Source organism: Echinops telfairi, unplaced genomic scaffold (assembly GCF_000313985.2).
Source record: "Echinops telfairi isolate 266 unplaced genomic scaffold, ASM31398v2 ScPeMD7_45;HRSCAF=164, whole genome shotgun sequence".
Classification (NCBI taxonomy): domain Eukaryota; kingdom Metazoa; phylum Chordata; class Mammalia; order Afrosoricida; family Tenrecidae; genus Echinops; species Echinops telfairi.
In genome coordinates this window covers 386122-402068 of record NW_022103943.1, presented here as the reverse complement: position 1 = coordinate 402068, position 15947 = coordinate 386122, and the positions used below count along the sequence as shown (strand labels likewise).

Here is a 15947-nt window from a genome sequence, read left to right as displayed (position 1 = left end):
AGCTTGATATATTTCTCCATCTTTTGATTTTTATTCTGCTTTGGTTTTGTGTCTAAGGTATGCTTCTTGTAAGCTGAATATTAATGTGACCTGGTTTCTTACCCAGTCTGTTGTCTCTACCTCTTGAATTTTGGTATTTAATCCATATCTATTCAGTATTATTATTGTTATAATTTTGATGTTTTAAAATTTTTCCTTCTCCTTGTTATGAAATGTTTATGTAATATAAGTGATTCCCTTTGAGTGTGTCAAAAATTTCTTATGTTGTCTTCAGATCTTTTTTTCTTTTCATGATTGTTTTTTGTATAGCTTGCTCTTGAGATATTGTCTTCGATTTCAATTTTACCGCTTTGCTGTTTCAAAGCATTATCTAGTTCTAATATCTTTTTGTATGTTTGTTTGTTTTAATCATTTTATAGGGGGCTTGTAAAACTCGTATCACAATCCAAATATCCATACATTGTGTCAAGCATATTTGTTGCCATCATCATTCTCAAAACATTTGCTTTGTACTTGAGCTCTTGGTATCAGCTCCTAATTTTTCCCCTCCCTCCCACTAACCCTCCCTCATGAACCGTTGATAATTTATAAATTATTATTTTTTTTCATACACTGTTCCACATCTCCCTTCACCCCCTTTTCTGTTATTCATCTCCCAGGGAGGAGGTTCTATGTAGATCCTTGTAATCGATTACCCCTTTCCACCCCATCCTCCTTCCACCCTCCCAGTATCGCCACTCTCAGCACTGGTCCTGAAGGGACCGTCTGTCCTGGATTCCTTGTGTTTCCAGTTCCTATCTGTACTAGTGTACATCCTCTGGTATAGCCAGATTTATAACGTAGCATTGGGATTATGAGAGTGGGTGGGGAGGAAGCATTTAGAAACTAGAGGAAAGTTGTATGTTTCAGTGTTGCTGCACTGCACCCTGACTGGGTTGTCTCCTCTCCATGACCCTTCCGTAAGGGAGTGCCCAGTTGCCTACAGATGGGCCTTGGGTACCCAATCTGTACTCCCCCTCATTCACATGATTTGATTTTTTTGTTCTTTGATGCCTAATACCTGATCACTTCGAAACCTCGTGATCACACAGGCTAGTGTGCTTCTTCCATGTGGGCTTTGTTGCTTCTGAACTAGATGGCCACTTGTTTACCTTCAAGTCTTTAAGACCCCAGACGATATATCTTTTGACAGTTAGGCACCATCAGCTTTCTTCACCACATTTGCTTATGCACCCATTTGTCTTCAGCAATCGTATCGGGAAAGTGAACACACAGTGATATGACATTTATTTTTGGATGCTTGATAACTGATACTTTCAGCACCTCGTGATCACACAGGCTCGTGTGCTTCTTCCATGTGGGCTTTGTTGCTTAGTTCTAATATCTTAGTGTTTATCTTCTGGATTGCTATTAGGATTTTTGAATTATTTCTAAATTTTTTCGTTTGTTTTGTCAGATTGCTCTTGTAGTATTTCCTCACTTTTATCTTTTCTTTTGTTTTTCCTGTAAAGCTCAGATTTTCCCCCCTCCACCCACTGGAAACAGCTGAATATAATTCTTCTCAACTCCCTCAAGGGTAGTTTCAATGGTTGTTTTTGTTTTGTTTTATGTCAGAAAAATCCCCTGGGTCTGTGCTTTAACCACTTTCTTGTGGCACTTTATCTTGTTTTGGTTTTTTTTTTCATATTTACTGAGATTTCATGCTGTTTCTAAGTGCAGTGTTGTTTTTATGCTTGTTTCTGTTTTTGATCATTTGATATTGGGGTTGATAATTATCCCTTCCCACTTGTCATTGTTGAGGGTTCAGAGATAGAAAATTTCAGAGGTGGCTAGGACATCTGACAACACCCTATTCCAAGAAGAGATGGATGACAAACAAAATAAAGAGAAAAAATAACACAAACACACATACAAAAATAACAGAATCTAACAAGCATCCTCACACACACACCCCATCCAACTTGCCCCACCCCGTAATATAAAGAGAGAAAAAAAGGGAAGAGAAAAAAGGCTCTAAATCACTAAATCTCAAATCCTTAGCAAATTGCTGCTTGTCAAAGTCCCAGCCTTAAAATTGCTTCCTTTGGTTGCCATGGAATGTAGGCCAATGAATGAGTCAGCTTCTTCCCAAGAGGAAACAGCCACAAGAGGATGAAGGAAAAAAAATTCCCTTAACTTCAGCTCATTCTCTTGCCATGAATGGGTCTATATATTGATGCAAATCTTGGAGTTCTTTCTTTGCTCAAGGTAACTGTTATAGCTGGGCCATGTTTCAAATTATAGTGTCTTTCATTGTAAAAGTTGGAGAAGCTCAATATCAGCAGCTAAAACTAGGCCAGGGGTTGACTGTGGAATTGACCATCAATTGCTCATGTGTGAGTATCTCAATCAAAATTAAAACAAGTCCCCAAGAGCCAATATGTTACCTTGAGTCTATTCCATCTGAATTTCAAACATATATCAAGAACAGATTTACACTTTGAATACTAGTAAGAACACCTGATGAGCTCTGGAATGACAAGAACATCACTCATGAAGAAAGCAAAAGGTCACTAAAAAGAGAAGAAAGAAAGAAAAGAGCAGTTTGGATATCAGAAGACACTCTGAAATTTGCTCTTAATCATAGAGCACCTAAGGCAAATGGAAGAAATGATGAAATCAAAGAGATGAATAGAAAATTTCAAAGGGCAGCTCGAGAAGGCAAAGATAAATATTATAATGAAATGTGCAAAGACCTGGAGCAGCGCTTCTCAACCTGTGGTTTGCGACCCATTTGGTGGGTTGAATGACCCTTTCACAGGGGTCGCCCAATTAATAACAGTAGCAAAGTTACAGTTATGAAGTAGCAACAAAAATAATTTTATGGCTGGGGTGTCACCACAACATGAGGAACTGTATTAAAGGGTCGCAGTGTTAGGAAGGTTGAGAACCTCTGACCTAGAGTTAGAAAAGAAAAAAAGAGGAAGAACACACTCAACGTATTATAAACGGAAAGAACTCAAGAAAAAAAATCAAGCCTTGAGTTGAAACATTGAAAGATTCTATGGGAAAAATATTCAATGAAGTAGGAGGCATCAAAAAATAGAAGATGAAAAAGAATACAGAGCCACTGTATCATAAAGAACTAATCAACATTCAACCATTTTAAGAGGTAGCATATGAACAAGATTGAGGGAAGGAGTTCAAGCTGCACACAAAGCATTAGCCAAAAACAAAAACAAGGCTCTAAGAATTGATGGGACACCAACAGAAGTTTTTCAACCTAATGAAGTCCTGGAAGTACACACTCATCTCTGTCAGAAAATTTGAAAGATAGTTACTTGTCCAACTGACTGGAAGATATTTATCTTTGTACCCATTCCAAAGAAAGGTGCCCCAACAAAATGCTCAAACCATAGAGTAATATAATTATATCACATGAAAGTAAAATTTTGCATATCATCCAACAACAGCTGCAGTGAGATGTCAGAGGTTCAGGTTGGATTCAGAAGAGGATGTGTATGTAATAAGGGACCTCATTGCTGATGTCAGATCCAGATGGCTCTTGATACAAAGCAGAGAATATCAGAAAGATGTTTACTTGTGTTTTTTGGATTATGCAAGGACATTTGACTGTATGGATCCTAACAAACTATGGACAGTCTGGAGAAGAATTGGAATTCTATAACACTTCATTGTGCTCATGCAGAACCTGTACATAGATCAAGAGGCATTTGTGTGAACAAACAAGGGGATACTGGATGGCTTAAATCAGGAAAGATGTGCGTCAAAGTTGCTTTCTCTTGGTCATGCTTATTAAATCTCTATGCTGAGCAAATAATCAGAGAAGTTGCATTATATAAAGAAGAATGTGGTATCAGGTTTGGAGGATGGCTTATTAAGAACCATGACTATACAGATGACACAATCTTGCTTGCTCAAAGTGAAGAGGACTTGAAGCACTTATTGATGAAGATCAAGGACTGCGGCTTCCAGTATGGATTACAGCTCATTGTGAAGAAAACCCAAATCCTCACAAATGGACCAATAGGTAACATCATGATAAATGGAGAAAAGATTGAAGTGGTCAAGGATTTCAATTTGCTTGGATCCACAATCAAAGTTAATTGGAGCAGCAGTCAAGAGATCAACCAAAGCAATGCATTGGGTAATCCACTGCAGAAGACCTTTTTAAAGTGTGAAAAGCAAGGGCGTTACTCTAAGGACTATGGTGTGCCTAACTCAAACCATTGTGTTTTCTTTTATATTATTAAATATTTTTCTTGGGGGTCTAACATCTCTTATCACAATCCATACATCCCTCCATTGTGTCAAGCACATTTGTACACGTTACCATCATCATTTTCAAAGCATATTCTTTCTACGTGAGCCCTTGATATCAGCTTCTCATTTCCCCCTCCTCCATTGCCCCCCCTCCCTCATAAACCCTTGATAGGTTATAGATGATCATTTTCATATCTTACATTGTCCTCGGTCACAGTTCACCCACTTTTCTCTTGTTCATCCCCCTGAGAGATGGTTATATGTTGATGCTTTTGAATGAATCCCTTTCTCCACCCACCGTCCCCTTAACCTCCTGGTATCTCTATTCTCATTGTTGGCCCTGAGGGGTTTATCTATCCTGGATTCCCTGTGTTTCAGGCTCTTATATGTAGCGGTGTACATGTTCTGGTCTAATCCAATTTGTAAGGTAGAATTCAGGTCATGATAGTGGGCAGGGGGAGGAAGCATTAAAGAAGTAGAGGAAAGTTGTATGTTTCATAGGTGCTATACTACACCCTGACTGGTTCATCTATTCCTTGTGACCCTTCTGTAAGGGGATGTCCAATTGTCTACAGGTGGGCTTTGGCTCTCCACTCCATGCCCCCGCTCCATTCACATTGGTCTTATTTTGTTCTGAGTCTTAGATGCTTGATAACTGATCCCATCAACACCTCATGATCACATAGGCTGGTGTGCTTCTTCCATGTGGACTTTGTTGCTTCTAAGCTAGATGGTCACTTGTTTATCATCAAGCCTTTAAGACCCCAGATGCTATCTTTTGATAGGTGGGAATCATCAGCTTTTTTCACCACATTTATTTATGCACCCATTTTGTCTTCAGCAATCCTGTCAGGAAGGTGAGCATCATGGAATTCCAGTTTAATAGAACAAAGTGTTCTTGTGTTGAGGGAATACTTGTGTCGAGGCCCAATGTCCATCTGCTACCTTAATTCTTAACATATAGATATAAGTACATAGATCTATTTCCCTATCATTATATAAAAATATATTTACATATGTACATGCCTGTATTTAGACCTCTATAAATGCCCTTTGCCTCCTAGTTCTTTCCTCTATTTCCTTTTATTTTCCTCTTGTCCCACAAACATGTTTGGCGTCCATTCAGGTTTAGTAATTCCTTGCTGTTACATTTCTCTTGATTAAGCCCCACTAGGCATCGTACTCCCTTCTCTCCATTGATTTTAGTGCACTTGTTCCCAAGCCCCTGGGTTGGTTGATCATCCCCCCCCTTTCTCCCACCTCCCCTTCTCCCGTGTCCCCCAGGACTGCTTTTGACCTTTAGGAGTGTTTTCCAGTCAAGTCTGATGGGGTGCCACACTCTGTCCCCAAAGTCTATTTTTGGTATTCCCCGGGGATTTCATTGCTTTGCTCCCCTTGCTGCTCTGTCGCATGCCCTTAGTGTTTTGCCCCAGGCCACAGTCTTTTCTTTCTTTTTTAAAGCATTTTATTGTGGGCTCATACAGCTCTTAGCACAATCCATCCATCCATTCATGTGTCAAGCACATTTGTACATTTGATGCCATCATCATTCACAAAACATTGCCTTTCTACTTGAGCCCTTGGTATCAGTTTCTCATTTTCCCCCTCCTTTCTCCACCCTCCCTCCCTCATGAACCCTTGAAAATTTATAAGTTATTAATTTTTTCATGTCTTACACTGACCGGTGTCTCCCTTTACCCACTTTTCTGTTGTCAGTCCCCCAGGGAGGGGGTTATATGCAGATCATTGCGATCAGTTCTCCCTTTCTACCCCCACCTTTTCCTTGCCCTCTTGGTATCACTACTCTCAATATTGGTCCGGAGGGTTTTATCTGTCCTGGATTCCCTGTGTTTCAAGCTCTTATCTGTACCTGTGTACATCCTCTGGTCTAGCTGGATTTGTAAGGTAGAATTGGGATCATGATAGTGGGGAGCCTTAAAGAACTAGAGGAAAGGTGCTATAATGCAGCCTGACTGACTCATCTTCTCCCCACAACCTTTCTGTAAGGGGATGTCCAATTGCCTACAGATGGGCTTTAGGTCTCCACTCCGCATTCCCCCTCATTCACAATATGATTTTTGATGCCTGATACCTAATCCTACCAATGTCTCATGTTCACAGAGGCTGGTGTGCTTCTTCCATGTGAGCTTTGTTGCTTCTCAACTAGATGGCCGCTTGCTTATATTCAAGCCTTTAAGACCCCAGATGCTATATCTTTTGATAGCTTAACACCATCAGCTTTCTTCACCACATTTGCTTATGCACCCGCTTTATCTTCAGCGATCATGTCGGGAAGGTGAACATCATGGAATTCCAGTTTAATAGAACAACATGTTCTTGCATTGAGGGAGTACTTGAGTAGAACCCCAATGTCCATCTGCTACCTTAATATTAAACATATATAGATATGCCCAAAGATCTATTTCCCCACCATCATATATAAATATATGTACATGTAATATGTACATGACTGTATTTAGACCTTTATAAATGCCCTTTGCCTCCCAGTTCTTTCCTCTATTTCTTTTTACTTTCCTCTTGTCCCACTATCATGTTTGGCCTTCATTTGGGTTTCAGTAATTCCTCTCGGTTACATTGCCTTTGATCAAGCCCTACCAGGCCTCCTATACCCTCCTTACCATCGATTTTGGATCACCTGTTGTTCCTTTGTCCCTGGGTTTGTTAACACCTACTTCCTTTCCCCTGCCTCACCTTCTCCCAAATCCCCCTGGAGCCATTGGTTCTGTTGTTTTCTCCTCCAGATTGTTTATCTCACCTATCTTATGTAGATAGACCTGCAGAGATAGTAATATGCACAAAAACCAAGACAGATCAAAACAAAGCAAAAAACAAAACAAATCAACAACAACAGAAACCAATGACAAAAAGAAAAGAAAAGCCTGTAAATAGTTCAAGGTCTATTTGTCGACATTTAAGGGTGTTTTCCAGTCTAGTCTTATGAGGTACCATGCCCTGGCCCCAAAATCTATTTTTGGTATTCCCTGGGGGTTTCTTTCCTCTGTTCCCCTTGCTGTTCTGTTGCATTTCCTTAGTGTTTTGCCTCAGTCTGGTGGGGTCAGAGTGGGTGCAATTCCCACACTGTGTCTCCAATGGTGTCTTCTCTAGCACTATGGGTCAGTGAGAGACATCTTGTCTCGTAGTGGGCCTGGCCTTATGGTCCTCTCTGTGCATTGGCTGCTCTGAGCAGGAATATCATCCTCAGGTATTTTCAATCGCCCCATATGCATATGAAAGTTGGACTCTGAATAAGTAAGACAAAAGAAAATTGAGTTCATTTGAATTACAGTGATGGCGAAGAATATTGAAAGTCACAGACTGCCAAAAGAATAAACAAATCTGTCTTAGAAGAAGTATAGCCAGAATGCTTCTTAGAGGTAAGGATGAGGAAATGTCATCTCATATACTTTGGACATCTTAGGGCAGGCCAATCCCTGAAGAAGGACATCATGCTTGGTACAGTAGAGGGGTAATAAAAGAGGAAGTTCCAACAACCAGATGTATTGACACAGTGGCTACAACATTGGACTCAAAAGTGCACTTGTTTTACTCAGTTGTACATAGGGTATATTTGAGTTAGAACTGAGTCGATTGCATCTAACAACAACACACACAGACATTCACAATACTCTTTGCCTCCGATGCATATTTCTATTATAAATATGAAAGGATGGAGCTTAGTATACTGTTATGCTTGCTTTACAATATGACATGGGCACCACTTTTTGTCCATCAACATAAAACTGCATAATAAGTTTTCGTGGTTGAAATGTATTCTGTAGTATAGGCACATTTAATCATTTAATCATTTAGGTGGTTACTCCCAAGTTTGTGATGAATATCTATAGTACATGCACTTTTATCATTTAAAAATATCTTTTGTTTGGATACGTTCTTTCAGTGAAATTCCTGGATTAAAAATAGTATGTCATTTGTGTGTGTTTCTTTAAAAGTTCATTTCTACTTGCAAAATAATTCAAAAAGGTCTTAAAAATTATGAAATTCCAAAACAATCTAATTCTTTCTTTCACTACCACTTCCAACTCCATTTTTATCTTTTTGAATTTTGTTATTCTAGAAATTTTTCTTTGGTGTTACATACATATAAATATACCCAAATAAAATTATGGCATTACCTATTTATGCTTTATTTTAGTGTACTGATATTTTACTATACTTATTATTCTGTGATTTTTTTCTTCATTCATCAGTATGCCTTGGAGATCTTCCTTTGTTAATGCAAATAATGTATATCTATTTCATTTTTAAATTATTTATAATATTATATAGTATGGATATAAAAGAGATTCATTACTTTCTATTGGCTTTTTTATTTCTTCTTTCTATTATTAAAATTGTGCAACAATCTTCCTTGAATGCACTTATTAGTGTAGAGGCAAGTATTTCTCTAAATTAATAAAATATTTTAAAATATTAGTAAAATCTTAATTCAGACTGATACTTATCTCTCTGAAGTGGCTTTACTAGTTATCACAGTTTCCATAGTCTCACACCTTCTCTAACACTTGGTATTATTAAACTTTCAAATCTTTATCAATATGACTGGTGAAAATTATTTCTCCAAATTTGATTTTCCTCAATTAACCATTTTTCTACATTTGTTGAATTATATGTTCATAATACTTGCCCATTTTTTTCTACCAAATTGAAATATTTTCATAGTAATTTTTCAAAGATTTTTAAGAATAAATTCTGGATAATAATAATTTCTCTATCAAATCCAATGAAAAACATTTCTGTAGTTATGCATTTTAAAGACTCTTGTAGGTATGCATTTTAAAGATTGTGTATATTTCCAAATGTCACCAAAATAAAGATGCTGCCAATTTATAATACCATCAGCCATATAAATCACTATCTGCAACAGTCATGATTTCTGTCATATGTATAAAAAGCCCTTATATATTATTTCCATTTATTATTATTTCATACATTATTTTAATTTATCCCCCAGATAGGGTTGTCTCATTTTATAGTCATATAAGTTACAGAATTGGGCTATGAGTTACTTATTTTCTGGCTATTTACTTGCTGCATGACTTTGGTAGTATTATTTAACCACTATATGCCTCAGTTTTTTCATCTTGAAAATGGAGATATTAACATAACTTATTACATAAGGTTATTGTGAGGAATAAATGAATAACACCTGTAGATTTCTTAAGATATTGCCTGACACAGAATATTCAGTCATTTTATATTGACTATGAGAATATAATTAATTAGCTATTTTCAGTTACCTCATATACATGTGAAAACTTACCGTGAATAAGGATGATAAAAGACAAGTTGATGTCTTTGAATTATGATGCTGGCAAAAAATATTAAATACAACATGGACTGCTAGAAAAGCAAACAAACCTTTTTTTGGGAGAAGTACAACCAGAATGTTCCTTAGAAGTGAGGATGGTGACTCCATCTCATGTATTGTGGTATGTCATCAGGAGGTACCAGGTTTTTGATAAGGCCATCATGCTTAGTAAAATAGGCAATAAAAAAGAGAAAGATATTCAATGAGATAGGTTGATACAATGGCTACAATGATTGGCTCAAGAGTCACAACATACATGAGGATATCAGGGATTGAGCAGTGTTTCTGTTATAACCAGGGTCATTATGAGTTGGAACAAATTTGATAGCACCTAACACAATATGTCAATTTTATTATCATTACTAGTATATGTTATTATGATGTTTACTATAACTAAATATCATCTTCCATTATCACCTTTACTTCTCTTGTATCAACTCATGTATATTTATACATGGCAACTCCATGGGTGTCAGGGGAGAAATGTGCTATATGGGTTTTCAATGGATGAATTTCTAGAAGTAGATTGTCAGGCTTTTCTTTATAGGCTTCTCTGTGTGGACTTGAATCACCACACTTTTGTTTAGAAGCCAAACACCCCTATTGTTGTATGCCATACATTTGTTTGAGAAAGAGAGAGAATCCATGACTTACTCAAGGTCACTCAAGTAGGAAGGAAATGGCAAAGTGAAAGCTAGAGCCTGGATCTCTCACTGCCCTTTCTGGAAGTAATTGTTTTCAGTAAGGACGTTGCCATATTTATATTGGGAAGAGGGATGAATGAGGTCATGTCAATGGTAGGAAGCCCAAGTGAAATATAGAAGCATTACTGAATGAATGAGTACGTAAAGTTGGTTGATTGAAGGATGTGGTCCAGTAATTCAATGGCTCTGTGAATAAATAAATGAAAAAGAATTAAATAACTTCACATTAACAGCATGGATAAGATGTAAGCTAACCAGGAAGAGATTTAAAATAAATTCTTTTTATCCCCATCTCTACTCCTGCAGGAAACCACTTCTTTGGTTACAATCAATTTTTCAGGAACAAGATCATGGAGAAGAAAGAGGATCACACCTACCGTGTATTCAAGACTGTGAACCGCTGGGCCGATTCATACCCCCTTGCCCAACATTTCTCTGAGGCATCTATGTCCTCAAAGGATGTGTCTGTCTGGTGCAGTAATGACTACCTGGGCATGAGCAGGCACCCTCGTGTCTTGCAGGCTACACAGTGAGTTGTAGGGTATGGGTCATGATCTGTGGAGACACACCCAGAGAGGAACCAAAGTCACACATATAAAAGCAAGGCAGAATTGGTGATGGTAACCACTTCTACTCATCACCTCTCTTGCTGAATGACTTACAGCATCTCAAATCCCTAAATCAATAAAAAAGATCCCTGGTAGTGTAGTGGGTATACATTGGGCTGCTACCCACAAAGTTAGCAGTTTAAAACCACCAGCCACTCTGCAGGAGAAAGATAAGGCTTTATATTCACAAAAAGAGTTACAGTCTCTGAAACCCACAAGGAAAGTTCTACCCTGTCCTATAGGGTTGGTATGAGTCAGAATTGACTCAATGGAAATGAGTAATTCAGTCAACATGCCATATTTACCAAACACATAAATATCCAATTCTAAAGTGAAGGATGAGAGACCAAGTTCCACTTTCCATGTACTCTTAATCTGTATAGGAAATATCTTGCCAGTGATGGAGTGTGAACTCCTCTAGAAGATTTTTCATGCTATTAAATATAGCTTCTATCTCCATCCCTGCATGCCTCTGCCCTGAGAAGGAAGGTGTAGACATCCCTACTTTTCCCAACATCTTCTCCCATTTTGTCACATAGAACACAGCTTATATAGCATCACTAAGTCAACAGTTTGAGAGAAAAATGAGGCTTTCTACTCCTGTGAAGAGTGACAGTCTCAGAAACCCACAGGGACAGTTATACCTTATAGGGTCCTATAGGGTCGCTATGAGTCTGCATAGACTTGAGCACAGTGAGTTGGTTGGTTGGAAGTTAACACTGACTCTCACTGGGAGAGGAAAAACTACCCAGTTCCTCAGTACCTGGACGTTTCTTTACCTTTCTTCCCTTCTGTTTTCTTCTGGTAAGGAATACTCTGAAGCGTCATGGAGTTGGAGCTGGTGGCACCCGCAACATCTCAGGCACCAGTAAGTTTCATGTGGAGCTCGAGCAGGAGCTCGCTGAGCTGCACCAAAAGGATTCAGCTCTGCTCTTCTCCTCCTGCTTTGTGGCCAATGATTCTACTCTCTTCACCCTGGCCAAAATCCTTCCAGGTAAGACCCAGAATTAAGCTTGGCTCAGAACTGGTATCTTCACTGTAGCATCTGGCTTCACTACATTCACTTCTTTCCTTTCTTGTGAGTTCACTTTCTCCCATTGTTTTTCCTTCCTACCCACATTACACACCTTCAACACTGGGTGACTATATCTTCTTTCTATACCTAGGCTGAGGAACACTACTGGGGAGTATCATTCAATCTCATAGAACAATAACACCATAAATTCATCACTTCCTTAATCCATCTGGGCTCTTAACAATCCTTTTTTCTCCAAAGAAGCTTTTAAAAATCTCTTTTCAAATCTTTGACTATCTCTTCCTTCATTCCTATAAATTTTATAAGTTCACCCCCTGCTGTACAAATAAAATAGAAGCAAGCAGAGAAGAAATCGTTTTACTTATTACCACCATATACAAACTGATCTGATTCGTCATCTGCCTTCCCTTAATTAAACTCTTTTTTAACAGAAGAAGCATCTCACCTTCTACCTAAAGCCATTCCATTCACCTGAAAATGGAATTCCATCTTTTTGGCTCCCATTCTCTAGTCAATAGTGCTGTCAATTCATAGACCTATCATCCTTCCATCATAGACCCAACCTTAGATTAATAAACCCTCCACCTTGTCTATGTTTATCCAGGGCCCCCATAATTGCTGAGAAATCACACAAAAATCATGATCCCTCTAAGTTGTCTGGCAATCTTTGCCAGATTCTCATTTTCCTTAGCGCTCCCATAAAATCTCACCTCCTACTTCACTGAAAGACAATCCCAGGCAGAAATGTTTTCAATTCTTTTCTACAAAATAACTACAAAATCATGAGCATCCCTACCTACCCTCTCCTTTTTCCTCCCCTATTGTCTAAGTGGAAGGGTGTCCTTTTTCTCTCCATTCATTGAAAACTCCTCTGGAAATCTGATCTTCTGTTTCCTCTCCCTTTCCTTTATTTTCAGCTTCTTCTTTTCTACTGACTCCGCTTTTAAAAATGTTCAAACCTCTTGCATCTTTTTTATAAGTCTCAAACTCTTATCACTCTCTAGCTCCTGCCCTAATATTTTTCTTCTTGAAATAGGCAAACTATTTAAGAAGTGCCTCTATATTTGCTATCTAATCCCTCAATTTGTGCTGATTCTTCATCACATTGTAAATACCTCATTACTTTTCAGGAACTTTTCCCAACACATCTCATAATCTCCAATTAAACCGAACAGCTTTTTTTTTCCCTTTCAAACTCATCCTCAATCATTAGAATTTAACTTCTTTCCCTTTCCAATGCCACCACCCTAGCTAGACCACCATTATTTTCTTGAATTCACCTTTGCTTTTCTCCTACAATCTGTTTCTCATGGCAGTCAGAATGATGTTTCAAAGTGCATAATATGCCTCTTTTTCTTCCATGTTCAAAATCCTTTAATGGGTCACCATTAAACTTTGAACCAAATCAAAACATCTTATCATGGTTTTTAAATACCTAAATATTCTAGTCTCTTCCTACATCTTCAGTCTCATCTTTTAACACCCTCCTTTTCATGGTTTCATTCAGGCGCATATTTATTAATGCATCGATTTACTCAATTATAATTCAGTTATTTGTTTATTTATCCATTAGTTCAAGAAATATTTTCCTAGCATCTCTTGTTTATTCAGTCTTACACTGAGTGCTAAGAACAGAAAGTATTTTTTAAAGTAGTTTTTGCTCTTAAAAAAAAAATTCCAGTATAATTTTCCTGCAAGGCAGATCCTGCAGAAAGTAGTGCCTTATTTTTGGAGGCGAAAGTGATTATTTAATCCTAGGAAAGGTCACAGTTGCTTAGTTTCAGTGCATTATTTGAGAAGTTAGGAGTCAACTCTCCCCATCAATTCTTCATCTCCCTCCACCCCACACACTACATTCATATTATTTCTCAGTAAAAAGTGCTGCATTCCTTAGATCCTAAAGAAAGTATTACCCTTCTTTGGACCTTGCCTAACCCTGCCCCCTTACACTAAAGGGTTTGGATTCCATAATGGGCCTTCCTGTGTTGACATGCCATAAGCTAATGGTTCAAGCTATTAAAACATAATAGGTATCTAATCTTTTAGCTATAAACAGAGAGATGTTACCTGGAAGAGTTTGGATTTTATCTAGGCCAGAAAGACTTTAGCATCAGTTAAAGTTAACAAGAATTCTCTGGGATAAATCCCTTTTCAAGAGCTAATTTTGTATATCAGAAGGAATATGAGCCCTGTTCTCAGGAAGCCCCAGAGCTTACTGGGAAATCAAACTTTATTCCATCCTAAAACAGGGGGCCTGGTGGAAAAGTGCTTATGCATTGAGCTGTAATCTACATGGTTGACAGTTTGAAACCACCAGCAGCTCCATGGGAAAAGGAGAGGACTTTCTATTCATGTAAACATTTACAATCTCAGAAACCAACAGGAGGTCATGATGAGTCAGCATTGACTTGATGGCAGTGAAAACAGAGACCAGATTAGAGTTAGATATGACTTGATGGAACGATGTTGGGATTAGAATTTCAGGGCAGAAGAGATTTTTCAGGTGAGGGAAAGGTATCATGAAGGTTTTCAGAAAAAGAAGAAGCAAAACAACTTCAAAGACAAAAGAGGGTTGGCTAACTGCCCTTCCAATTCAATGATTAGATACAAATACTTTGACAGAAGCTTAAGTGTTATGCATCTGGTTCCTCAGGGTGCATCATATACTCAGATGCAGGCAATCATGCTTCCATGATCCAAGGTATCCGCAACAGTGGTGCAACCAAATTCGTCTTCCGGCACAATGATCCTGGCCACCTGGAGAAACTTATAAAAAATTCCAACCCAGGGACACCCAAAATTGTGGCCTTTGAGACTGTTCACTCCATGGATGGTATGTAAATGTGTGAGTGTATGTTTGCTAGTATTGCTCTGACAAAACCTATAGTGATAATATGATAATAATAACAGCTAATATTTAGAGGGCAAACAGGTTGTACTATTAACCACAAGATCAGCAGTTTGAAACCACAAGTTTCTTTGCGGGAAAAGATGAAGCTTTCTGCTCCTCTGAAGATTTACTGCTTCAGAAACTCACAGGGACCATTCTACTCTGTCCTGTAGGATCGCTGTGAGTCAGAATTGATTCAATGTCAGTAAGTTTGGGTTTTTTGTTTGTTTTTTTATTGTGTGCCAAACTAATTTCCTGGTGTTTTCCATCTATTAATTTATTTAACCTTCATAATTCAATGAAGTATTAATATTTACCTCTTTCACATGAGAAAACTGAAGCACAAATAACCGAAGTAACTTGACCAAGATCACACAGTTAATAAATAGAGACTTGACTATTACACCCATCTTACAGATAAATGAACTAATGTTCAGAGGCAGCATAAAATTGTCTTGGGTAGATCAGAAAATTGGTGCCAAAGTAAACATCATGATCTATGATTCCAAGACCCTGATATTACACTACCTTCATTAGAAATTATATATAGAGTAGTCAGACCAATTCTTGGTCACTGCAATGGAAAATTTAAGAAACCATTGCTTGTAACTCTTTTTAAAAAATCATTTTATTGGGGGCTTGTACAACTCTTATCATAATCCATATATCCATCCATTGTGTCAAGCACATTTGTACATTTGTTGCCATCAACATTCTCAAAACATTTGCTTTCTGCTTGAGCCCTTGGTATCAGCTCCTCATTTTTCCCCTCCCTTCCTGCTCCCCCCTCCCTCATGAACCCTTGATAATTTACAAATTATTATTTTGTCATATCTTACACTGTCCAACGTCTCCCTTCACCCACTTTTCTGTTATCCATCCCCCATGGAGGAGGTTATATGTAGATCCTTGTAATCAGTTCCCCCTTTCTACACCACCCTTCCTCCACCCTCCCAGTATCGCCACTCTCAGCACTGGTCCTGAAGGGATCATCTGTCCTGGATTCCCTGTGTTGCTTGGGACTCTTTTTTAATGACTAGTACTAAGTATTATAATCTAAACAGGTTTTTCAATCAGACAGCCTTGAAATCCTACC

At 38.1% G+C, this 15947-nt stretch overlaps 1 protein-coding gene across 1 annotated transcript in view; it reads left to right on the top strand.

Moving 5' to 3' along the window:
• The window catches only part of ALAS2 (5'-aminolevulinate synthase 2), a 46673-nt gene that overhangs the window by 22376 nt on the left and 8350 nt on the right, over positions 1 to 15947 (top strand). The window contains exons 4-6 of the mRNA XM_045290643.1: positions 10624 to 10846; positions 11735 to 11919; positions 14615 to 14794. Coding sequence (XP_045146578.1) covers positions 10624 to 10846; positions 11735 to 11919; positions 14615 to 14794 — 588 coding nt within the window. The remainder of the gene's footprint in view (positions 1 to 10623; positions 10847 to 11734; positions 11920 to 14614; positions 14795 to 15947) is intronic.